Source organism: Myodes glareolus, chromosome 12 (genome assembly GCF_982192425.1).
Source record: "Myodes glareolus chromosome 12, mMyoGla1.1, whole genome shotgun sequence".
Taxonomy (NCBI): Eukaryota; Metazoa; Chordata; class Mammalia; order Rodentia; family Cricetidae; genus Myodes; species Myodes glareolus.
In genome coordinates, this window is record NC_142037.1 from 19104143 (window position 1) to 19131468 (window position 27326).

Sequence of the window (27326 nt, forward strand, 5' to 3'; positions counted from 1 at the left end):
TTAGTAGTTGACTGTTCAACTTCCATGAGTTTGTTGACTTCCTGGGGTTAGCATTGTTGTTGAATTCTAATTTTAATCCATGGTGATCTGACAAGACACAGGTGGTTACTAATATTTTTTTGTATCTGTGGAAGTTTGCTTTGTTACCGAGTATGTGGTCAATCTTCGAGAAGGTTCCATGAACTGCAGAGAAGAAGGTATATTCTTTCCTATTTGGGTGGAGTGTTCTATAGATGTCTGTTAAGTCCATTTGATTCAATACCTCCAATAAATCTCTTAATTCTCTGTTTGGTTTCTGTCTGATTGACCTGTCCATTGGTGAGAGAGGAGTGTTGAAGTCTCCTACTATTAGCGTGTGTGGTTTGATGACTGCCTTGAGTTCTAGAAGAGTTTCTTTTACATAAGTGGGTGCCTTTATATTAGGGGCATAGATATTCAGGATTGAGACTTCTTCCTGATGAGATGTTCCTGTTATGAGTATGAAATGACCATCTCCATCTCTTCTGATTGATTTTAGTTTGAAGTCGATTTTGTTAGATATTAGAATGGCCACACCCGCTTGTTTCTTAGGTCCATTTGCTTGGAAAACCTTTTCCCAACCCTTTACTCTGAGTAGGTGTCTGTCTTTGTGGTTGAGGTGTGTTTCTTGTAAACAGCAGAATGTTGGATCCTGTTTTCATATCCAATCTCTAAGTCTGTGCCTCTTTATAGGTGAATTGAGTCCATTGACATTAAGAGATATTAATGACCAGTGGTTGTTGACTCGAGTCATTTTTTTTTTTTTGGGTAGTAGAGTGTATGTGTTTTCCTTCTTTGAGTTGTGCTAGTGAAGGGTCGCTAGATGTCTGAGTTATTGTAGTCAGTGTTGGCAATGTTGGATTCCTTGGGATGTAATTTTCCTTCTAATATTCTCTGTAAGGCTGGATTAGTAGTTACGTATTGTTTAAATTTGTTTTTATCCTGGAATATTTTGTTTTCTCCGTTGATAGTGAATGAAAGCTTGGCTGGGTATATTAATCTGGGCTTGCATCCATGGTCCCTTAGTTTCTGCAGTACCTCTATCCAGGACCTTCTGGCTTTCATGGTTTCTATAGAGAAGTCTGGTGTAAGTCTGATAGGTTTACCTTTATAGGTTACTTGACCTTTTTCCTTTGCAGCTCTTAATATCCTTTCTTTAATCTGAATGCTTTGTGTTTTGATTATTATATGGCGAGGGGATGTTTTTTTCTGATCCAGTCTATTCGGTGTTCTGTATGCTTCTTGCACCTTCATAGGAATATCACTCTTTAGGATGGGAAAGTTTTCTTCTATAATTTTGTTGAATATATTTTCTGGACCTTTGGTCTGCAATTCTTCTCCTTCTTCTACTCCTATTATTCTTAGATTTGGTTTTTTTATTATGTCCCATATTTCCTGAATGTTTTGTGATGAGAATTTGTTGGATTTGCTGTTTTCTTTGGTCAGGGCATTTATTTTCTCTATGGTGTCTTCATAATCTGAGATTCGTTCTTCTATCTCTTGTATTCTATTGGTTATGCTTGTTCCTGAAGTCTCTGTTTGTTTACCTAGATTTTCCATATCCTGCCGGTCCTCGGTTTGTGTTTTCTTCACTGCCTCCATTTCAGTTTTCAATTCTTGAACTGATTCCATTACCTGTTTGATTGTTTTTTTTTGGTTTCCCAGGGTATCATTTACGAATTTACTTATTTCTTCAAACTTTTTCTTATATTTGTCTTCCATTTCTTTACTCATTTCTTCCATCTTTTTGTTATATTTCTCTTCTATTTCTTTAAGTGAGTTATTCATACCCTGTTTAAGAGACTCTATTGCTTTTATAATGACACTGTTTTCCACTTCTTCCGGTATAGGGTGTTCAAGTCCTTCTGTCATAAGATCGCTGGGATTTGGTGTTTTCGTGTTGTTTTTCAGATTGTTGGAGGAATTCTTGCCTTGGCGCCTGCCCATCTCTTCCTTCAGATGCTCTCCAATGGCTCTTCCCTCCGCTGGGTCTTTTGCTACTGGATTAGTGCCCCTTGCTATCCAGGAATCACTTTGCCTGCAGCCTTAGCTTGCTGCAGGCAGGCTATTAGAACAAAGGGATTTTCGTCCCTTTGCACTCACCGCCTGTACGTCCCGCGGTGCCCACCCCGGCTGAGATGGAGGAATTTAAGCCCCGAAAAAGGGAGAGGGGAGGGTATGGGTTCCAGGCAGAAAGCTGGGATGGCGTAGCAGGAGAGAGGGATTAGCTGGGGGAAGCTGCCCCTTTGGAGTAGTCAGGGAGATAAGGGTGGCGGGAATATTGTGTGTTCCCTAACCGGCCTTGTGTGGCAGTCAGGAACAATACACTTACCCCTCCACAGGATCAGAGCCCCTTGCTGGTCAGAGGTGCCCCTGCCTGCAGTCTTAGCTTGCTGCAGGCCGGCTCTCAGAACAAAGGGACTCCAGTCCCTTTGCACTCACCGCCTAACCTGGTCCGCGGTGCCCACCCAGGCTGCGATGGAGGAATTTAAGCCCCGAAAAAAGGAGAGAGGAGGGTATGGGTTCCAGGCAGAAAGCTGGGATGGCGTTGCAGGAGAGAGGGATTAGCTGGGGAAGCTGCCCCTCTGGAGTAGTCAGGGAGATAAGGGTGGTGGGAATATTGTGTGTTCCCTAACCGGCCTTGTGTGGCGGTCAGGAACAATACACTTACCCCTCCACAGGATCAGAGCCCCTCGCTGGTCAGAGGTGCCCCTGCCTGCAGTCTTGGCTTGCTGCAGGCCGGCTATCGGAACAAAGGGACTCCAGTCCCTTTGCACTCACCTACTGACCTGGTCCGCGGTGCCCACCCCGGCTGAGATGGAGGAATTTAAGCCCCCAAAAAAGGAGAGGGGAGGGTATGGGTTCCAGGCAGAAGGCTGGGATGGCGTAGCAGAAGGGAGGGATTAGCTGGGGGAAGCTGCCCCTTTGAAGTAGCCAGGGAGATAAGGATGGCAGGAATATTGTGTGTTCCCTAACCGGCCTTGTGTGGCGGTCAGGAACAATACACTTACCCCTCCACAGGATCAGAGCCCCTTGCTAGTCAGAGGTGCCCCTGCCTGCAGTCTTAGCTTGCTGCAGGCCAGCTCTCAGAACAAAGGGACTCCAGTCCCTTTGCACTCACCGCCTATCCTGGTCCGCGGTGCCCACCCAGGCTGAGATGGAGGAATTTAAGCCCCGAAAAAAGGAGAGGGGAGGGTATGGGTTCCAGGCAGAAAGCTGGGATGGCGTTGCAGGAGAGAGGGATTAGCTGGGGAAGCTGCCCCTCTGGAGTAGTCAGGGAGATAAGGGTGGTGGGAATATTGTGTGTTCCCTAACCGGCCTTGTGTGGCGGTCAGGAACAATACACTTACCCCTCCACAGGATCAGAGCCCCTCGCTGGTCAGAGGTGCCCCTGCCTGCAGTCTTGGCTTGCTGCAGGCCGGCTATCGGAACAAAGGGACTCCAGTCCCTTTGCACTCACCTACTGACCTGGCCCGCGGTCAACTGTAATTTTTCTAATGTGACAAATCGTGATGTCGGTATCCTGTGTTCTCAGAAGGCCTTAGATGACCTCTGTAAAAAGGTCCTGTGATCCCCAAATGGGTTCACAGGTTGAGAATCCCTCTTCTAAGGGGTAAGTGATAACACATTAGACCATGGAAAGAAAAATCAGAAAGTGAATAACTTTTATCACAGTTGTAGACGACTCATAGAATACAGAGAATAAATAATAAAGACTCCTGGAGCCATAACTGTCAACATGAGTGTACCTAACATACATACAATGTTTTAAACTGATTTATTTTATGTGCATAAATATTTTGCATGCATTCTCTCCATTCACCTTGTGTGTGTGTGTGCTGCCCACAGACACCCAAGACAACATTCAATCCCCTGGAATTGGTGTTCTAGAGGGATATCAGCCTATGTGTGGGTGCTGTAATCAAGTCCAGGTCTCTGCAAGAGGAACAAGTGTCATAAACTACAGAGCCATCTTTCCTGTCCCCAGAATGAATATTTTTTTACTATCTTTTAAAAATATTTATTGGTATGACAGAATTTTTTTAAGTTTAATTTATAAAAGTTTCCATTTCCGCCCCTCCTCCCAACACCCTCCCACTCCCCCCACTCCCTCTCCTCCTCCCTCTCCATCCCTAAGAGCAGTCAGGGTTTCCTGCCCTGTGGGAAGTTCAAGTTCCTCCCCCCTCCCTCCAGGTCCAGGAAGGTGAGTATCCAAACAGACTGGATCCCAAAAAACCAGTATATGCAGAGAAAACAAATCCCAGTGTCATTGTCAATGGCTTTTCAGAAAGACCCCGTGTCAGCCACATTCAGAGAATCCAGCCACCTTCAGAGAATCTGGTTGGATCACGTGCTCATTCAATCCCAGTCCAACTGGCCTTGGTGAACTCTCATTAAATCAGTCCCCTTGTATCAGTGGGTGAACCCACCCCTCGCGGTCCTGATTTCCTTTTCCATGTTCTTTCTCCTTCTGCTCCTCATTTGGACCTTGGGGGCCTCAGTCCCGTGCTCCAATGTGGGTTTCCCTCTGTTTCGTCATCCATCGCAGATGAAGGTTTGCTCTTGTTCTCTTTCCTTCTGCTTCTCGTTTGGACCTAGGGAGTTAAGTCCAGTGTTCCAATGTGGGTCTCTTTCTCTATCTCCATCCATCGCCCGATGAAGGTTCTATGGTGATATGCAAAATATTCATCAGTATGGTTATGGGCCAAGGCCAGTTCAGGCACCCTCTCCTCTGTCCAGAGAACAATCTGGGGATTTCTCCTTGGACCTGGGATCCCCTTTATAATCAAGTCTCTTATAAACCCTAAAACGACTCCCTTAGTTGAGATATATACTTCCCTGATCCCATATCCATCCTTCCTCCCTCCCCCCATCCCAGTCCCCCGAGCTTTCCCCATTCCTCCCCTACTCCCTTCCCTCTAACCCTCTCCCCTTCCAACAATTCCCCCCCCCCCATGCACCCGAGGTTACCTGGCACTCTTGTCTATTTCCAATCTCCAGGAGGATAACTACATGATTTTCTTCAGGTTCACCTTCTTATCTAGCTTCTCTAGGATCACGAATAATAGGCTCAAATACCTTTAATTATGGCTAGAATCCACTTATGAGTAAATACATACCATATTCCTCTTTTTGGGTCTGGCTTACCTCACTCAGTAAAGCGTTTTCTATGTCCATCCATTTGCATGCAAAATTCAAGATGTCATTGTTTTTTACCGCTGAGTAAAACTCTAATGTATATATATGTTCCACACCTTTTTTTAACCATTCTTCTATTGAGGGGCACCTAGGTTGTTTCCAGGTTCTGGCTATTACAAATAGTGCTGCTATGAACATAGTTGAACAAATGCTTTTGTGGTATGATAGGGCATCTCTTGGGTATATTCCCAAGAGTGGAATTGCTGGGTCTTGAGGGAGGTTGACTCCCAGTTTCCTGAGAAACCGCCACACTGATTTCCACAGTGGCTGCACAATTTTACATTGCCACCAACAATGGATGAGAGTTCCCCTCTCTCCACATCCTCTCCAGCATAGGCTATCATTGGTGTTTTTGACTTTAGCTAATCTGATCGGTGTAAAATGGTATCTCATAGTTGTTTTGATTTGCATTTCCCTGATCACTAAGGAGGTTGAGCATGATCTTAAGTGTCTTTTGGCCATTCGAAGTTCTTCTTCTGTTGAGAATTCTCTGTTCATATCTGCACCCCATTTTTTAATTGGGTTAATTAGAGTTTTAGTGTCTAGTTTCTTGAGTTCTTTGTATATTTTGGAGATCAGGCCTTTATCTGATGAAGCGTTGGTGAAGATCTTCTCCCAGTCCGAAGGTAGCCTTTTTGTCTTACTGACGGGGTCCTTTGCTTTACAGAAACTTCTCAGTTTCAGTAGGTCCCATTTATTCATTGTTGCTCTTATTGTCTGTGCTACTGGGGTCCTACTTAGGAAGAGGCCTCCTGTGCCTGTATCTTGCAGACTACTTCCCACTTTCTCTTCTATCTGGTTCAAAGTGGTCAGATTAATGTTGAGATCTTTAATCCATTTGGACCTGAGTTTTGTGCATGGTGATAGATATGGATCTACTTTCATTCTTCTACAGGTTGACATCCAGTTATGCCAGCACCATTTGTTAAAGATGCTTTCCTTCTTCCATTGTATACCTTTAGCCCCCTTGTCGATAATCAAGTGTTCATAGGTTTGTGGGTTAATATCCGGGTTTTCTATTCGATTCCATAGGTCGACTTCTCTGTTCTTACGCCAATACCAAGCTGTTTTCAATACTGTCGCTCTGTAATAGAGTTTGAAGTCAGGGATGGTAATGCCTCCAGAAGTTCCTTTATTGTCTAAGATTGTTTTGGCTATCCTGGGATTTTTGTTTTTCCATATAAACTTGATTATTGTTCTCTCAAGGTCTGTGAAGAAGTTTGATGGGATTTTGATGGGGATTGCATTGAATCTATAGATTGCTCTTGGTAGAATTGCCGTTTTTACTATGTCGATTCTCCCAATCCAAGAACAGGGGAGGTCTTTCCATATTCTTGTGTCCTCCTCAATTTCTTTCTTCAAAGACTTAAAGTTCTTGTCAAATAGGTCTTTCACTTCCTTGTTTAGAGTTATCCCAAGATATTTTATGTTGTTTGTGGCTATCGTGAAAGGTGATGTTTCTCTGATTTCCCTCTCTGCTTCTTTATCCTTTGTGTATAGGAGGGCAACCAATTTTTTGGAGTTGATTTTGTATCCTGCCACATTACTAAAGGTGTTTATCAGCTGTAGGAGTTCTTTGGTAGAGTTTTTGGGGTTGCTCATGTATACTATCATATCGTCTTCAAATAACGAGAGTTTCACTTCTTCCTTTCCCATTCGAATCCCCTTGATGCCCTTATGTTGTTGTATTGCTATTGCTAGAACTTCAAGCACTATATTGAAGAGGTATGGAGAGAGTGGACAGCCTTGTCGTGTTCCTGATTTCAAAGGAATGGCTTTGAGTTTCTCTCCATTCAATTTGATGTTAGCTGTCTGCTTGCTGTAAATAGCTTTTATTATATTTACGTATGATCCTTGTATCCCCAATCTCTTCAACACCTTTATCATAAAGGGATGTTGAATTTTGTCAAATGCTTTTTCAGCATCTAATGAAATGATCATATGGTTTTTTTCTTTCAGTTTATTTATATGATGGATTACATTGATAGATTTGCATATGTTGAACCCGCCCTGCATCTCTGGGATGAAGCCTACTTGATCATAATGGATAATTTTCCTAATGTGTTCTTGGATTCGGTTTGCCAGGATTTTATTGAGAATTTTTGCGTCAATGTTCATGAGTGAGATTGGCCTGTAATTCTCTTTCTTAGTTGTGTCTTTATGTGGTTTTGGTATCAGGGTAACTGTAGCTTCATAAAAAGAGTTTGGCAATGACTCTTCTGTTTCTATATTGTGGAATACCTTAAGGAGTATAGGTATCAGTTCTTCTTGGAAGTTCTGGTAGAATTCTGCATTGAAACCATCTGGCCCTGGGCTTTTTTTGGTCGGGAGGTTTTTGATAACAGCTTCTAATTCTTCGCGACTAACAGGTCTATTTAGATTGTTCACCTGGTCTTGATTTAACTTTGGTAAATGATATTTATCTAAAAACCAATCCATTTCTTGAACATTTTCCAACTTTGTGACATATAAACTTTCGTAGTAAGATCTGATGATTCTCTGAATTTCCTCTGTGTCTGTTGTTATGTCCCCCTTTTCATTTCTGGTCTTATTAATTTGTGTGTTCTCTCTCTGCCTTTTGATTAGTTTGGCTAGGGGTTTGTCAATCTTGTTGATTTTCTCCAAGAACCAACTTTTTGTTTCGTTGATTCTTTGGATTGTTTTCTATGTTTCTATTTTGTTGATTTCGGCCCTCAGTTTGATTATTTCCAGTCTTCTACTCCTCCTGGGTGAATCAGCTTCTTTTTTTTCCAGAGCTTTCAGGTGTGCTGTTAAGTCTCCAATGTGTGCTTTCTCCGTTTTCTTTAAATGGGCACTTAGTGCTATGAACTTTCCTCTTAGCACTGCTTTCATTGTGTCCCATAGGTTTGAGTATGTTGTGTCTTTATTTTCATTAAATTCAAGGAGGACTTTAATTTCTTTCTTTATTTCTTCCTTGACCCAGGGATGATTCAGTAGTTGACTGTTCAGTTTCCATGAGTTTGTAGGCTTTCTGGTGTTCGAATTGTTGCTGAATTCTAACTTTATTCCATGGTGATCTGACAAGACACAGGTGGTTACTAATATTTTTTTGTATCTGTGGAAGTTTGCTTTGTTACCGAGTATGTAGTCAATTTTCGAGAAGGTTCCATGAGCTGCAGAGAAGAAGGTATATTCTTTCCTATTTGTGTGGAATGTTCTATAGATATCTGTTAAGTCCATTTGATTCATTACCTCTAGTAATTCTCTTATTTCTCTGTTGAGTTTCTGTCTGATTTATCTGTCCATTGGTGAGAGAGATGTGTTGAAGTCTCCTACTATTAGTGTGTGTCGTTTGATGACTGCCTTGAGTTCTAAAAGTTTTTCTTTTACATAAGTGGGTGCTTTTATATTAGGGGCATAGATATTCAGGATTGAGACTTCCTCCTGATGAATTGTTCCTGTTATGAGTATGAAATGTCCATCTCCATCTCTTGTGATTGATTTTAGTTTGAAGTTAATTTTGTTAGATATTAGAATGGCCACACCCGCTTGTTTCTTAGGTCCGTTTGCTTGGAAAACCTTTTCCCAGCCCTTTACTTTGAGTAGATGTCTATCTTTGTGGTTGATGTGTGTTTCTTGTAAACAGCAGAATGTTGGATCCTGTTTTCGTATCCGATATTCTCTTAGTCTGTGCCTTTTTATAGGTGAGTTGAGTCCATTAATATTAAGTGATATTAATGACCAGTGGTTGTTGATCCCGGTTATTATTTTTTTGAGTGTGTGTAGTAGAGTTTGTGTGTTTCTCTTCTTTGAGTTGTGGTTATGAATGGTCGCTAGATATCTGGGTTATTGTAGGCAGTGTTGGCAATGTTGGATTCCTTGGGTTGCGATTTTCCTTCTATGACTTTCTGTAAGGCTGGATTTGTGGCTACGAATTGTTTAAATTTATTTTTATCCTGGAATATTTTGTTTTCTCTGTTGATAGTGAATGATAGCTTGGCTGGGTATAGTAGTCTGGGCTTGCATCCATGGTCTCTTAGTTTCTGCAGTACCTCTATCCAGGATCTTCTGGCTTTCATGGTTTCCATAGAGAAGTCTGGTGTAAGTCTGATAGGTTTATCTTTATAAGTTACTTGACCTTTTTCCTTAGCAGCTCTTAATATTCTTTCTTTAATCTGAATTTTTTTGGGTTTTGATTATTATATGGCGAGGGGATGTTTTTTTTTGACTCAGTCTTTTTGGTGTTCTGTATGCTTCTTGAACCTTCATAGGAATATCATTCTTTAGGGTGGTAAAGTTTTCTTCTATAATTTTGTTGAATATATTTTCTGGGCCTTTAATCTGGAATTCTTCTCCTTCTTCAATCCCTATTATTCTTAGATTTGGTTTTTTTATTGTGTCCCAGATTTCTTGAATGTTTTGTGAAGAGAATTTGTTGGATTTGCCGTTTTCTTTGATCAGAGCGTTTATTTTCTCTATGGTATCTTCAGAATCAGAGATTCGTTCTTCTATCTCTTGTATTCTATTGGTTATGCTTGATTCTGTAGTCTCCGTTCGTTTACCTAGGTTTTCCATATCCAGCCGGTTCTCGTTTTGTGTTTTCTTCATTGCCTCCATTTCAGTTTTCAATTCTTGGACTGTTTCCTTTACTTGTTTGATTGTTTTTTCTTGGTTTCCCAGGGTATCATTCACAGCTTTACTCATTTCTTCAAACTTTTTGTTATACTTCTCCTCCAATTCTTTAAGGGTATTATTCATATCCTGTTTAAGGGACTCTATTGCTTTCATAATGGCATTTTTTTTCCAATTCTTCTGAATTAAGGTGATCAAGTCTTTCTATTGTAGGGCCGTTGGGATCTGGTGTTTTCATGTTGTTTTTCAGATTGTTGGAGGAGTTCTTGCCTTGGCGTCTGCCCATCTCTTCCCTCAAATGCTCTCTATTGGATCTTCTGGTACTGGGTCAGGTTCCGTTGTTGGGCAGGGACTTCACTGACAGAAGGCCTACCTTTCCTCAGGCAGGCTTTTAAAACACAGGAACTGCCTCCTTCCGGGATGCGCCTACAGAGCAGGCCCAGTGTGCAAGGCAGCTGAGCTGGGGAAATTTTACGGCCCCAGGGGTAAGGGAGAAATATAGGAAGGTGTACCTGGATGGAAGCTGGGATGGCAGGCAGGAAAGCTTAGCAGGGTGGAGCCAGCACTGCAGGCTGACCTTGGAGTCTAGGGGTTTCGGGGAAAGTTTGAACTCTTCCTAGCCGGGCTCCTGCCTGCCGCGGGCCAGAAGCAAACTCACCCCTCCGATGGCTGTCTGCTAGAAGTCAATGCCCCTTGTTCCAGAATGAATATGTTTATACACAAATAATTAAGAGTATATCATAAGTGGAAATGAGTGTCAGTCTCAGGATGTTTTCTAACTTCCTAACCCTAGGCCTCATCAGTCTGCCAGTTTTACACATTGAAATCCGGAGAACACAGAGGCAGGACAAACAGCAATAGGAGGCTGGGCATGTTGGTGCACACCTTTAATACCTGCACTCATGAAGCAGAGTCTGACTGTTCTCTGTTAGTTCAAGGTCACCCTGGTCTCTATTTATTTCAAGGATGGGGGAGGCAAGGAACATGTGCACCAAGCAGAAGTGTGGAGGTCATAGGATAATATATATAGGAGTCAGTTTTTTCATTTCAGGCTCAGGTATCAAATTCAAGTTGTCAGTCATGCTGGCAAGTGCCTTCACCCATTTAGCCATCACACTGGCTCTCTGATTTACACTTTGACTGAAATTTTTTACAGTTCACACACACACACACACACACACACACACACACAAACACAAACCACCACCACCACCACAGCTACAACAAGAACAACAAGAAGAGAAAGAGAGTGACAGAGAGAGAAGGGATATCATGTGTTTGAATACTTTGTTACTATTTAGGAGATTGTTTAACCTTTGGGATATGGTCTGGTTAGCAGAAGGTTTCCTGTGGTGGGTCTTAATGGTTATCACTACTTCTGGAACCAGTTCTGAGTTGCCTGCTTCCCTGTCTACCAGCATGTGAGAAGCAATAGACCATTGCCACAGACAAAGCCTCCCTGTTTGCTTCCCTACTTCAACTGCTGCAGGTAAAGTCAGTCAGTTAGAGCAGGGAAGGCAAACAGTAGTTCCCTGTAGCCATGAGCCTTCCTTCCTTCCTTAAATAATCTCTGTCAGATATCTTGTCACAGTAATTATAAAAGTAATAGCCTTATTTGTTTTTTATTCATTTTACTTTTTTCTTTTATTTTTAAGACAATCTTTTTTATTTTATGTACCAATCCCAATTCCCTCTCCCTCCCTTCCTCCTGCTCCCCCCAACTCCCCACCACCCCACTCCCCACCACCTCACTCCCCATTCATTCCTCATAGAGGATGAGGTGTCTCTCACAGGGAGTCAACAAAGTCTGTCATATCCCTTGAGGCAGGACCAAGGCCATCCTCCCTGTATCTAGGTTGATCAATGTATCCTTCCATAGGGCATGGGTTCCAAAAAGCCAGTTCACACACTACAGGTGAATAAATCCTGGTCCAAATCCTGGTCCCATTGCCAGTGAACCCACAAAACTGACCAAACCATAGGACTGTCACCAACATTCAGAGGGCCTTGTTTGCTCCTATGCCAGTTCCCTAGTTGTCAGTCAAGAGCCAGTGAGCTCCCACAACCTTGGGTCAGCTGTTCCTGTTTTTTTTTTTTCTATAATCGACCTCATACTTGATGAAGAAAATCTCAACAGATAAAAAAAGTGTAAATAAGTCCGTGTCTTCTTGAATAACTTATGGGTTAAAGTTAGAATTCAACAATACTAATTGCAAAAATCCCACATACTCATGGAAACTGAACAATTCTCAAAGAATTACCTCTGGGTCAAGGAAAGAAAATAAAGGAAACCTTCCTAGAATTTAATGAAAATGAATGCATGATATACCCTATTCTTTGGGATACTTTGTAAGCAGTACTAAGAAAAATTCATAGCACTAAATGCCTACATATAGAACCTGGAGAAATCTCACATTAGCATCTTAACGGCACACCTGAAAGCTCTAGAACAAAAAAAGGAAGCTCACCCAGGAGAAGTGGACCCCAGGAAATAATCAATTTGAGGACTAAAATCAATAAAATAGAAACAAAGTAAACGAAACAAAGTGTCACTGGAACAAAGAAATGCTTTTTTTTTTTTGAGAAAATCAGCAAGATAGACAAACCCTTGTTAAAACCAATCAAAAGAAGAGAGACAAAATCTAAATTAACAAATCAGAAATGAAAAGGGGAACATAACATCAGACACTGAGGAAATCCAGAGAATTATCAGGTATTACTTCAAAAACCTGTATTCGAGAAAAGTGGAAAATGTATAGGAAATGGGCAATTTTCTTTTGTGTTTTAAACCCTTCAGAAGGTATAAAGCAAGCAGAAGAGCTAGCTCTGTTTGTAGACCCTACTTACACCAATTGCCAGTTTCCATTACAAATGGCTGACAACTAGCTAATTACCTTGAAACATCTAAGTTCACAATTAGGAGAGACAGGGGCAGACTTGACATAATTATTACACTTAATGAATCCTTTAGTAACTAATTTTAATTTTGTCAGAACCAAACTCAAATGTTCTTTCTTTTAAGCCTAATGCAATTTGGTTTCTAAATCACTATTAGCTATTGTGTATGATCAAAGTGAGTAATTGGTCAAGGGAGGTCTTAGCAGGGAGACAGATCTCAAGTGATTTTAATAAACAGACATTCAGTTGCCAGGCTTCTTCCAAGATTTCAGTGAAAAAATCATTAGCATATAAATTGACATGATTAATACAAATGGAAATTTTAGACTAATGTAGAAATTTTAGGCTGATACAGAAAGTAAATGGTAATGTGACGAGTGTGGCGACCACGGAGTGTTGCCCTTGGTTTTAAGGGAGCAACATCTTGGATATGCCAAGGACTAGAATACAAACCACAATATCACTAACAGAAATGAGATCTTAGCATATTCTTGAGGCAAATAAAGCAAAAGGGCAGTTGTTTCTATCCTTCAAAGATGTGACTGAAATAAAAGCAGACATCACTTTTATGATGTTAGATTTGCATAAAACCATATTAACACATGAGTTTTCCAGAACCCATTACGTGGTGATTGCAGTGTAATGAGTATAAAATCTCCACCTGATCTAGATAATGTCGGTTCCTCATGCTAACAGAATGCTAAGTAGAAGTCTTCATGAAGAGCTACAGTCAGACACTCTGATAAATGACACAGGCTCCAAAGGCACAAAGATGATGCTTAGCTTAGGAGAAAGAAAAAGCTCAAATCACAATGAGTTTTTCTCCATTTTCATTCTGAACTGATAAAAACCAATCTCTACCTTTATTTCTGTTTCTTTCTCCTCTCTCTCTCTCTCTCTCTCTCTCTCTCTCTCTCTCACACACACACACACACACACACTACTTTGCATTACAAAGCTAGAACACAGACACAGAGAGAGGCACACACACACACATGCCAGCAGTTCAGAGCCCTTACATTGAAATCCTATTGATCTGAGTTCCATCCCAGAGAACACAACAAACAAGTGTCTCACATATGTAATCCCAACATCCCTAAATCCAGATTGGAGACTGAGAGAGTAGAACAGCTTTGAAACCTACAAACCAGCCAGACTGGAATGCACAGAGGCTCAGAAACATTGAGAGATTCTGTCTCACCCAGTGAAAACAGAGAACCACCTCCTGAAGGTTATCTTCTGCCCTTCACACACACACACACACACACACACACACACACACACACACACACACACACTCTAGCAGAGCACAAACTGGCATATTAAATCAAGCACATAAGCACACACACACCCCAATAATAATTTTTAGAATGATACAAAATTTATTATTCAGATAATAAACAGTGTCGATATATTCATTGGTGCTCCTGTTGTGTAACTAGCATATAAGGAAAATATTTTCAGGGTCTTCTCAGTCATCTTCAGAGTTTCTGTTTTCCATGTGGCATGTATCCTGGAAAACTATACTTGTACCATGTGGCCCTTTCATTCCCTTTTTATTACTGGCTTAATCATACTTAGTTAATGATGGAGCAATGAGAGAAACATACGGCATGTGAAAATGTGTCTAAGGCTCACAGATATCTCAAGCTTTGATGTGTTCAAGTTCATCATTCTCAAGGAAACCAATGAACTGAACATTTTTACATGGTGCACTGAGCAGTTTGGACATACATGTAGGATGTGTACTTCCTCATCTGTTTTCCGTTGACAAATGATGCTTCTTAAGCTATTTTGTTTAACCATCTCCATGTTACATTGTTTGATGATGTTGGGTAAGCCTTGGAATGTTTGAGTTTTTCACATAAGAAGCACAAAGTCTCCTCAAACCTGGTACAGAAAGGTAAACATAGACTGCTAAGTAAGGAGTCTCCCTGAGATGTCATGAACGATTACAAGGTAGCATCATTATTTGTAATTCAAATAAAAGTCGGTGAGGCTCCCCTTCTGACAAACAGCATCAAATGCATTTTCAAAACTGGCACTTCCTAAATGTATCTGATTAAATCAGGTGGTGTTCCATGTATCCTATATAAGCAAACATTATGGAACTGTCTCAACTCTTTTGACATAATCCACTGCTAAATACCACTTCAGCCTTCAGGGTATGGATCCTTCAGGCTCTGTCCATGTCATTGGATGATGGTTATATTATTTTCTATTGCTGTAATAAAACACCATGCCCAAAGCAACATCTAGAATGAAGGGTTTATTCAGAGTGTGGCAGATGGTTCCAATGAGATACATACAGTTTCTTCACCACCATGATACCTTTCCGGCAGGCATGGTGCTGTCGCAGCAGCTGAGTTACATTTAGCTCTATACAAGAAACCGAGAGCTCACTAGAAATAGCACCAGTCTTCTGAAACCCAAGACCACACAACTACTCCAACAAGGCCACACCTCCTAACCTTCCCCCCAAATAGTTCCACTACCTGGAAACCAACATTCAAATATATGAGCCTATGAGTCTGTTCTTCTTCAAGCTACCATAGAGATGCTGGAACAGGCCATTACGTTCATCAGCCATATATAAAAAACAGTCCTAGCTAAGGAGTAAGAATTTGGATGGCATCTCCCAGAACCCTTACTTCAGCTTCATTGTTCCCATCTGCTGTGGGTAGTGGCACACTTTATTCCTGCATTTCAGAAGTCGCCCTCACTATTCTATTATCCCGGGAACCTAATGGGTAATTGTGAAAGGCCATGGGGAGAGCATTAGTATGGTGCAGAAGAGAGAGGTTCTTTTTGTTTCCAAAGCCCTGGATTGTCACATTATCTTAATCTGGATGGAATGTAAAATCCTTGTCCTAAAGACAGGAGAGTACACATTGTGTCTTTTTATTCATCTTCCCATTACAGAGAGATAGCAAAGAACAGTAGAAAAGAAGGCATAAAGGTGAGCAGGTCCCCTTTCAAGATTCTCAAACTCTGGGCCTTTGACTAAAACAGAATGGAAGCAAAAGTTTCAGGATATCAGCGGTTATAATGATAAAATTAGCCTGAGCAAACAAACATTTGGGGGCTATAAATCAAGACCCTGACATTAACAGATAAGTTCTAAAATGAATAGAAATAAGTGAAATTTTCAATGAAATCTAACATCTCCACATTTCCTTAAAGGTTGACAAAAAGAAGGAAGAAGGTATCCTTCTTCCAGTTTATGAGCATAACGTCGTGCCCCAGCCTCCTGCCAACGCTCACTCAACATCAACATCTCATGCTACTGACAGAGGTGACAATCTTCAGGCATCTGAGGAAATTACTGTTCACAGCACCACTGTGGATCACACACGTTCCTTAGTTACTTACACTGGGCATGCAAGGGGGAGAACACATGCTGACCCTGCGCTTGCTCCTGGTAGCCACAGTGGTGACACCATGGACCCTGTGCAACATTCTGACCCTGTTCTTGATACCTACTTAGAAGAGAACAGTGTCTTAGCTTCACTACTGATCAGGAATCTGCTCTTGTTTGTATCCCAGGTGACACGTTGGACCCTCCTCAGAACTCCAATATGCAGGTTGTGGTGCCAAATCCCACTGACTTCCCCTTTTATCCAATAAATACTGATCCCAAGGATTTTTCAATTAGGGGAACAACCACAACACTGCTCCGCATCTCATCATTATTATTTTTGGTGAAATTTGTGGCTTGGGTGATAACGTGGTTATTGAACCTAATTTTGCATTCCTGCACAGTTGCAGTTACAAGGAACTTCACAAGGTAAGTTAGACCATAACAATGACTTAAAATAGATAAATGTTTCTGTGCTAGAAATCCAATTCTCTTCGGTTGTAATATGTATGATAAATAAATTTCATACTTTGTATAGGACTGTTTAGATATTTCCTAAAACTAGAATAAATGATCATCTTTTCCAATCATATTGAAAACACATCACATAAAATTAACAAAATCAGTTTAGTCCAACCAAACTAATCAAGTAAAGTTGATAAGCCCACAGTTGTCTCCCATGCTGGAATGAGGAAATGATTTTCACTCTTAATGTGAAACTTGTATTTTCTAAATGGCTAAGAAGGGAAATGTAACTGTTATATATTAGTTTCTATTTTTTGTGTCCATAGAGTGTGACTTACGTGAACAGCGTTTTGTAAACAAACACCCCAAAAGAAACAACCTCTAGAATAAAACCAATGAAATAAGACTCCACCTTCTCACCATTCTCAATACAATGATATTCATTGTGACATGACACTACATAGGATTCTACTGGTGATGCCTCTCTTACTGCTTATCCTGACGGTGCCACCCATGATGTTCTTGATACTACTGATCATTCTTGTTTTTCTTTTTAGTTTCCACTGAAGCACCTATGAGGAGCTACTGGTATCTACTGATAGTCTGTCAGAAATACTTTATAAAATTTATAAATTTTAATGTTTAGTTTTTTTGAAAATTGAATTATATATATATCACTTTGTAATAGCATTTTATTAAAATCTATTATGAAAATATTTTAAGCTGTTTCTTTGTGTTCTGCAAGCTGATGGCATGACCTCTTGGTGACATGTTTAAAGAGAAAGCTTCAATTTTAGCTATCAGAGTTAGAACAGAAAGAGGCATATCAAATCACCCAGAGAAGAAATAGATGTTGGCTGAACATAGTCAACTGCACCTGCCTATGAAAGAAGCAGAAGCAGAGCAGAGAGCTAGAGGGAGAGAGACAGAGGAGGAGACACAGAGGCAGAGGAACATAGAGACAGGAGGAGAAAGAAAGATAGGTTTAGGAAGAGAATGAGAAGCTGGGATAGGGGTGCTTCTGAACTAGAGGGAGTTTAGAGTAGGGGAGCAGGGTAGAAGATGTAGAACACGAGCATGGACTCTGAAATGTACAGTGGGTACTTGTGCTCCTGGAGGAGCCGGGAGGCTAGTCTGTACGTTATTATAGTAATAGACACCACAGGTAGTCAATTTTTCCTACTGCCAGTGAGAAGAGAAATGACCCCTTTGAGAAGAGGAGGTAGCTTCACAAGTTTTTAAGGAATGTTGGATTTACCCTCCAGAAATCCTCCAAAAGTCCAGGTTGAGGCCATTTCTGGGTATCTGGGCTAGCAATGTCAGTTTTGGAAACTGGACAATTTTAGTGGATTTTGCCAAGGCACAAGCCAGCCTTGTTGAGGTTTCCATACTCAAACTGCTCTCACATGAGTTAAAAACACCACCCAAACTGCTCTATTGGCCTTAAAACCCAGAGAGTTAAAGTGTGACTTCTTACCTACATTACCTCCTTCTTTAATTTTTATGACATCCCATGCCCCGGCACACATTAAGTGAGCAGAATCCCTCACTGAGGGTGGGGCCTTATGACCCCCTTCCTGTGTATGATTATCATTGTGTCCTGGACACTGTTTCACAGAAACCATCTACAACCTCTTCCTCTCTCTTCCAAAGCAGTCCCTGAGCCTTGTAGCATGTTATGGTTCAGATGTCCTGCTGAGGTTTGAGAACTGCACAGTTGTGCATTCTCTAAACTTAGGCCAGGTGTGAGTCTGTGCATTCAGCAGAGCCCACTTTCTAAAGAAACCTCTCTCATTAGGCATCACAGTTGCTCGAATGTATATGTGATCAAACAGGATTCTCTGAATGTGGCTGACATGGGGGCTGACCGAGAAGCCATTGACAATGGCACTGGGTCTTGTTTCATCTGCATGTACTGGCTGTTTGGGATCCTAGTCTTTTTGGATGCTCACCTTCCTAGGCATGGAGGGAGGGGGGAGGAACTTGAACTTCTCACAGGGCAGGAAACCCTGACTGCTCTTTGGACTGGAGAGGGCCGAGGAGGGGGGGGAGGAGAGGGAGTGGGGGGAATGGGAGAATATGGGGAGGAGGGGAGGAAGTAAGGTAGTGTAAATTTTTATAAACAAATAAAAATAAAAAATAAAAAGGAAAAAAATGCAATTTTTCATCTAAAAAAAAATAAAACACAGGAACTGCCTCCTGCAGGCATGTGCCTACAGCCCAGGCCCAGAGAGCAAGGCAGCTGAGATGGGGAAATTTTATGGCCCCAGGAGGAAGGGAGAAATACAGGAAGATGAACCTGGATGGAAGCTGGGATGGCAGGCAGGAAAGCTTAGCAGGGTGGAGCCAGCACTGCAGGCTGACCTGGGAGTCTAGGGGGTCGGGGAAAGTTTGAACTCTTCCTCTCCGTGCTGCAGGCCAGAAGCAAACTCACCCCTCCGATGGCTGTCTGCTAGAAGTCAATGCCCCTTGCTGGTCAGGAATGTCGCTGAGCTGACACCCCAACAAATTCTTAACACAAGACACCCAGGAAATCTGGGACACAATGAAAATGCCAAACCTAAGAATAATAGGTGTGGAAGAAGGAGAAGAGTTACAGCTCAAAGGCCCAGAAAATATATTCACCAAAATTATTGAAGAAAACTTTCCCAATCTAAAGAACGATATTCCTATGAAGGTACAAGAAGCATATAGAACACCAAATAGACTGGATCAAAAAAAAATCCCCTCGCCATATCATAATCAAAACACAAAACATACAGAATAAAGAACAAATATTAAGAGTTGCAAGGGAAAACCGTCAAATAACATATAAAGGGAAATCTATCAGAGTTACACCTGACTTCTCAATGGAAACCATGAACGCCAGAATGTCTTGGATAGATGTGCTGCAGAAACAAAGAGACCAAGGATGCAAGCCCAGACTACTATATCCAGCAAAGCTTGCATTCACCATCGATGGAGAAAACAAGATATTCCAGGACAAAAACAGATTTAAACAATACGTAGCCACAAACCCAACACTACAGAAAATACTGAAGGAAAATCACAAACCAAGGGAGCCAACAACACTCATAATAACACAAGCATCTGATGACCCCCCACCAGCACAACTCAAAGAAGGGAAACACACAAACAATAGCACCAGAAAAAATAACCGGAGTCAACAACCACTGGTCATTAATATTGCTTAATATCAATGGACTTACCTCCCCTATAAAAAGGCACAGGTTAAGAGAATGGATTCATAATCAGGATCCAACATTCTGCTGCCTACAAGAAACACACCTCAAACACAAAGACAGACACTACCTCAGAGTAAAGGGTTGGGAAAAGGTTTTCCAATCAAATGAACCAAAGAAACAAGCAGGTGTGGCTATACTAATATCTAACAAAATTGATTTCAAACTAAAATCAACCAGAAGAGACAGAGATGGACTCTTCATACTCATATCAAGAACAATTCATCAGGAGGAAATCTCAATCCTGAATATCTATGCACCTAATATAAAAGCACCCACATATGTAAAAGAAACATTACTAGAACTCAAAACATACATTAAACCCCACACTCTAATAGTGGGTGACTTCAACACTCCTCTCTCACCAATGGACAGGTAAACTAGACAGAAACTTAACAGAGAAATAAGAGAACTAACAGATGTAACGAACCAAATGGACCTAACAGACATCTATAGAACATTCCACCCAAACAGAAAAGAACATACATTCTTCTCAGCATCACATGGAACCTTCACAAAAATTGATCACATAATTGGTAACCAAGTAAACATTTATAGATATAAAGAAATTGTAGTAATCACCTGTATACTATCAGATCACCATGGAATAAAGTTAGAATTCAACAATAATTCTAACCCCAGAAAGCCTACAAACTCATGGAAACTGAACAGTCAACTACTGAACCATCCCTGAGTCAAGGAAGAAATAAAGAGAGAAATTAAAGTCTTCCTTGAATTCAACGAAAATAAAGACACAACATACACAAACCTATGGGACAGTATGAAAGCAGTGCTAAGAGGAAAGTTCATAGCACTAAATGCCCACATAAAGAATACGGAGAAAGCACACATTAGAGACTTAACAGCACACCTGAAAGCTCTAGAAAAAAAAGAAACAGACTCGCCCAGGAGGAGTAGAAGACTGGAAATAAACCAAAGGCTGAATTCAACAAAATTGAAATACAGAAAACAATCCAAAGAATCAATGAAACAAAAAGCTGGTTCCTGGAGAAAATCAACAAGATTGATAAACCCCTATCCAAACTAATCAAATGGCAGAGAGAGAACATGCAAATTAACAAGATGTCAACATGTAGAAGAATGAAAATAGATCCATATCTATCACCATGCACAAAACTCAAGTCCAAATGGATTAAAGACATCAATATTAATCTGACCACAGTGAACCTGAAAGAAGAGAAAGTGGGAAGTAGTCTACAAGACATGGGCACAGGAGACCTCTTCCTAGGTAGAACCCTATTATCACAGACAATAAGAGCAGACTAAATAAGTGGGACCTCCTGAAACTGAGAAGCTTCAGTAAAGCAAAGGACACTGTCAGTAAGACAAAAAGGCAGCCTACTGATTGGGAGTAGATCTTCACCAACTCCTCATCAGACAAAGGTCTGATCTCCAAAATATACAAAGAACTCAAGAAACTAGACACTAAAACTCTAATTAACCCAATTAAAAAATGGGGTACTGAACTGAACAGAGAATTCTCAACAGAAGAACTTCGAATGGCCAAAAGACACTTAAGATCATGCTCAACCTCCTTAGTGATCAGGGAAATGCAAATCAAAACAACTTTGAGATACCATCTTACACCTGTTAGAATAGCTAAACTCAAAAACACCAATGATAGCCTATGTTGGAGAGGATGTGGAGAGAGGGGAGCACTCATCCATTGTTGGTGGGAATGAAAACTTGTGCAGCCACTGTGGAAATCAGTATGTTGGTTTCTCAGGAAACTGGGAGTCAACCTCCCTCAGGACCCAGCAATTCCACTCTTGGGAATATACCCGAGAGATGCCCTAATATACTACAAAAGTATTTGCTCAACTTTGTTCATAGCAGCACTATTTGTAATAGCCAGAACCTGGAAACAACCCTAGGTGCCCCTCAATAGAAGAATGGTTAAAGAAGGTGTGGAACATATACACATTAGAGTTTTACTTAGCGGTGAAAAACAATGACATCTTGAATTTTGCATGCAAATGAATGGAAATAGAAAATGCTTTACTGAGTGAAGTATCTCAGACCCAAAAATAGGAATATGGTATGTACTCACTCATAAGTGGATTCTAGCCATAATTTAAGGACTTCGAGCCTGTGATTCGTGATTCTAGAGAAGCTAAATAAGAAGGTGAACTTAAAGAAAATCATATAGTTATCCTCCTGGATATTGGAAGTAGACAAGATTTCCAGGCAAAACTTGGGTGCATGGGGGGCTGGGGTGGGGGGTGGATGTAAGGGGAGATGGGTAGAGAGAGGGGAGAAGAGGAGGACTGGGGAAAGCTTGGGGGAATGGGATGGGTGGGATGGAGGAAGGGTGTATATGGGAGCAGGGAAGTAAATAATTAAGAGAGACATTTTAGTGTTTGCTAGGGACTTCTCTCTAGAGGGGGTTCCAGGTCCAAGGAGAGGTCCCCAGATTGTTCCTTTGGCAGCAGAGGAGAGGGTGCCTGAACTGGCCTTGTCCCATAGCCACACTGATGAACATTTTGCATATCACCATAGAACCTTCATCTAGTGATGGATGGAGATAGAGACAGAGACCCACATTGGAGCACTGGACTTAGCTCCCAAGGTCCAAATGAGGAGCAGAAAGAGGGAGAACATGAAGGAAGTCAGGATCACGAGGGGTGCGTCCACCCACTGAGACAGTGGGACTGATCTAATGGGAGTTCACCAAGGCCAACTGGCCTGGGAGTGTTGGAGCATGTGATCAAAATGGACACTCTGATCGTGGCTGGCAATGAAGGCTGACTGAGAAGCCAAGGACAATGGCACTGTATTTTTATTCTACTGCATGGACTGACTTTGTGGGAGCCTGGTTTGTTTGGATGCTCACCTTTATAGACCTGGATGGAGGGGGGAGGACCTTGAACTTCCCATGGGGCAGGGAACCCTGACTGCTCTTAGGACCAAAGAGGGAGTGGGAGGTGGGAAGGGGGAGGTAAAAGGGAGGCGGGGAGGAGGTAGAAATTTTTAATAAATAAAAAAATAAAATAAATAAAAAAATAACTCCACCCGGTAAATATGACGCCATGACACTGCTAGCATTACTGTATGACCTGTTTTGGGGTACCAGTTGCTCAAAATGGTTCCACCCTGGTTACCTGAAATGTTGAACTTTTTTACAATGTGACCTTCAAATAGGAAGCTCACAAAAACCCTACAAATACTCAGAGACTATTTGCAATTAAACAAGACGGTAATCTTTGAACTTAACCATCATTTTACTTTCACTGGATCCCATAGAAAGATCATCACCCCCATGAGAACTGGAAGTAATTTTAGAATGCTGTCCCCTCTCCCAAGGAAGTTTGTTCTCAGGGTTAGGGATATCATTTAGTGGTTGATTATAATTGCTATAGGGTTGGGGTTGGGAAAATTTTATAGGCTCAGGGATCTCATTGAGACAAAAGAAGGGAAAATTGGATGGGATAATAGATTAGTATTAGCTTACTCACACTAATAATAATAGTGAGACAGGGACTTACAGGGAAATAGATTTCCTGAATTTCAGAAGAAAGAAGCTCAATACTTACCCAGAAATAGATGGAACTATGAAAGACTATAGAGACTTCTAATGTTGGAAGTATACACACACACACACACACACACATATATGAATGGATATTTTCTTTATTACATAATTATTTTTTTAAAAAAGAAAGCTTTTTTTCATTATACATACCAATCCAAGTTCTCTCTCCCTCCTGTCCTCTCATGCCCTCCAGAAACTCTCCCACCCCACCCTCATACAACCGTCAGAGAGGGTAAGGCACATTGCTTTGGGGAAGGTGCAAGGCCCTCCCTCCTATACAGAGGCTGAACAAGATATCATCCACAAAGAACAGATTCCCCAAAGGCTGTGCATGCAGTAGGGATAAATCCTGGTGCCACTGCCAGTGGCCCCTTAGTCTGCCCCAGCCATGCAAATGTCAACCACATTCAGAGGGACTCATTTGGTTCTATGCTTGTTCCTTCCCAGTCTGGCTGGAGTTGGTGAGCTCCTGTGAGCTCTGACTGTTTCAGTGGGCATACTCATCATTATCTTGACCTCTTTGCTCAAATTCTCAATCCTCCCACTCTTCATCTGGACTTCGGCAGTTCAGTCCAGTGTTCCGATGTGGGTCTCTGCCTCTGTTTTCATCAGTTCCTTATCCAAATTTACTAAAATAAAGAGAGATGAATTTGGAAGAACTGTAACCAAGAAACTGAAACACTTGTATAATAAAAACTGGTATTTAGGGGAGAAATTAAAGAGGAAATCAGAAGATGGCACAATCTCTCATGCTCATGGATCAGTGGGATTAATGCTAAAATGGTTATTCTACCAATAGCAGTTCTTAATAAAAACAATAAATCAATATTGTTGTATATATTCTGAATGTTTTGTATTTTCGTACAAAGTTGGAGATTTTTATTTCAACTTCTTTGAAGAATTGTATTAGAATTTTTATGGAGATTGTGTTTAATATGTAGTATACACTCAAGAAAAGATAGCAACTTTAACAAATGGATGGGTACTTGCAGAAGAATGAAACTTAATGCCTATCTACCTCTTGGCAGAAAACTACAAATGGATCAAGGACCTCAATACAAGATCTGATATCCTGAATCTAATAGAAGAGAAATTAGGGAAATAGCCTTGAACTCATTGACACAGAGGAAGACTTTCTGAACAGGACACTGATAGCAGAGGCATCAAGACCAATTATTTATAAATGAGACCCCACAAAACTGAGAAACTTCTATATGATGAAAAACACAATCACATGGGCAAAGCAGCACCTGGCAGAATGAGAAAATCTCTTCACCAATTAGACATCTCGTAGATTGTTAATATCTAAAACATGCAAATATAAAGCTGGAAATCAAAAAACCAATTAATCCAATTCAAAAGTGGGATAGAGAAGTAAGCACAGAACTTAGTTCTCTGAAAAGAAGTGAAACAAAAAATGGCCGAGAAATCTTTAAAGACATGTTCAACATCCTTACTCACCAGGGAAATGTAAATTCAAAGTACTTCGAGATTTCATCTTATACCAATCCTAGTGGCACGTGCTTTCAATGATGTAGGGAAAAGGTAACACTTATTCATTGCTGATGGGAGTACAGTCTTCTCTAGCCACTATGAAAATCAGTGTCTTTGTTTCCCAGGAACCTAGAAATTAATCTACCTCAAGACTTAGGTAAACCATTCTTAAATATATATACCCCAAATACAGAAATACTTGTTGATTCATGTTCATTGCTGTTCTATTCATAATAACTGGAAACTGGAAGCAACCTAGATGTCCACCAACTGATGACTGGATGATGAAATTGTGATACATTTAGACAATGGAACATTATTCAGCTATTAAAAATCATGAAATTCTCAGGTAAATGGATAGAGCTAGAAAACATCATCTCAGCTGAGGTAAAATAGATTCTAAAAGACATTTTATGTTTTCTTTCATATGTAGATGTTAGCTTTTAAGCTTTCTATATGGGTGTTGGATCCCAGGTTTTTCCCCTGCTCCCTGAGGCACAGAACGCAAAATGCCAGGACTGTTTAAGCTAACCAGCCAAGCTTCCTGCTAGCTTCTGTGCTACCTTCTGTCAGCCCGGTGAGCCTCGTTTTATCTTTGATGTGGTAATTTCCCACAGCGCCTAAACCTATCCTAACTGTCTGTCACTGTGCTCCTGCTAGCACCCCCTGCCTGCGGAGGAATTCCTCACAGGCGCCAAGCTGTTCGTGCTGTGGCTGGGAGGGAGTTTTGCTCTTCTGGGGAAAAGAGTGTTTAACCTGGTGGAAACTAAATAAAATTGGCGTTTACTTTTGGGCAAATGACCCAGATCTCTCTCTCTCTCTCTCTCTCTCTCTCTCTCTCTCTCTCTCTCTCTCTCTTTCTCTCTCTCTCTCTCTCTGTGTGTGTGTGTGTGTGTGTCTGTTTAACCCCTAGACCCTTGCCCCAAGCTCGAGGCGAGGTACGGAATATGGGTATACACACACACACACACACACACACACACACACACACACACACACAATTTTACTGTGTTCAATTTCTGCTGCCAGTATATGGACAGGAGTTGGGAGTTGGGCACCCACTGAGACAAGGTTTACCAAAAGGGTTCCAATTGTTAAACTGACTCTCTTTCTCCAGGAGGGATCAACTGTTAACAGCTCCTCAGAAGCCCCGCCCCCAGAAGAAGCATTCACTGGGGGACTCAGCTGCCTACTCAAGGTCCACAGACAGCGCATGCGTGGGTGGGCGGGGTTGTATGCAGGGGGAGTCAAGGAGGCCCCTGTTAAGCTTCTGGGCTTCTGCACACCGGGGAGCCTCGACCTCTCCTCAGCTACCACCGAGGACCTGCCGCCTATCATCCATCACCGCCAAGACCTGGAGCTGCTTGGACTTGACCACGGGTGAGCCCAGGGAACCAACCGGTGAGGGTTCAAATTAGTTGAGGGAAGTCAGGGCATCTGAGGAGTGGTCGTGCGCAATGGACTCTCTGCTTCGGTTGCCCTCAGCCATGCGCGAGATGCAGGACCGGGGTCAGGCGAAAGCATCCGTGGCCAGGGGTGGGTGGCGCATCCACCGATCCCAGACTCCATGGATCCGCGTTCTCCTGCTACCAACTTCAGTGGCTCCTGCTGGGACTTTCCTCTGAAGGACAGGTTCTTGGCGGGGACATCGCAGGAAAGAGCTCCCTGGTACAGTGGATCAGTCAGGTAAGCACTGCATGCCCTGGCAGTCTTAGGGCATTTTCCCATGCTTTCTCTGGGGAAGGGGGTGTGACCAATGCTCAGAAAACTGCATTCAGATCCTCCTCTCATGGCCCTAATGCAGAGGCTAACACTTTCAGACCCAGAACGTTGCTGCTCTTGGTAAATAGGACTCTCAGGATGCATGAAATAATTGATGTAGAAAACCTTGTTTTCTTCTAGTTGAGAAACTGTCTACCCTCATTCCCACCCCATCTTGCCTGTGAAAAACTGGATCACATTAAGTTTCTAGACTCTACTGTGAATTCAGGAATTCAAGGAAAATTGGATTGAGCAACATTTTATTATTCGGTCTTTGCTTTTCCACTCCACAGTGAAGCTACTTTGGGATTTCATTGCCACAGTGATGTGTCTTTTTTGGTTACTACCGTCACCCCCTTATCATCCCCTCTTATTTCCCAAAGTCATTTATTCATTTTTTTAAACCTTTGGATTGCCCGGGTCTGGAGAAGTGCTCCAGTTTTTTAAAGGTCATTGTCTGTAAAGACGTTCCCATGAGTTCAGATAACTGTGAAATAACTTGGTGTCATTTGTTCACCTTTATTTTTTGGGGATTTTGTAACTGCATTGAGCATGTGCCTTCTTAAGTTTGGGGTGGATTCATTCCACTGCATTTCCTTGGCTGGACTTATGCTATGGTTATGATTCTGTTTTAATTCCCAAGTGGAACTAGTTTAAGTATCCTGTCATTCATATTGAAGCATTATGGCCACATCATTTCATGTTAATTTCAGTTGCATCTCCTTGGCATCTTATAAAGTTAAAG

At 41.6% G+C, this 27326-nt stretch overlaps 1 protein-coding gene across 3 annotated transcripts in view; it reads left to right on the forward strand.

The window, feature by feature from the left end:
* Positions 1-17247, forward strand: part of LOC148120170 (uncharacterized) — a 49798-nt gene extending 32551 nt beyond the window's left edge. For 2 of the 3 annotated variants that reach the window (XM_087912064.1, XM_087912063.1), the window contains exon 14: positions 15892-16462. In XM_087912064.1, coding sequence (XP_087768190.1) covers positions 15892-16335 — 444 coding nt within the window. In that variant the 3' untranslated portion in view covers positions 16336-16462. Of the gene's footprint in view, positions 1-15891; positions 16496-17088 lie in introns of those variants that run through there. The other variant, XM_087912065.1, reaches the window with a different exon arrangement.
* The last annotated feature ends 10079 nt before the right edge of the window (positions 17248-27326 follow it).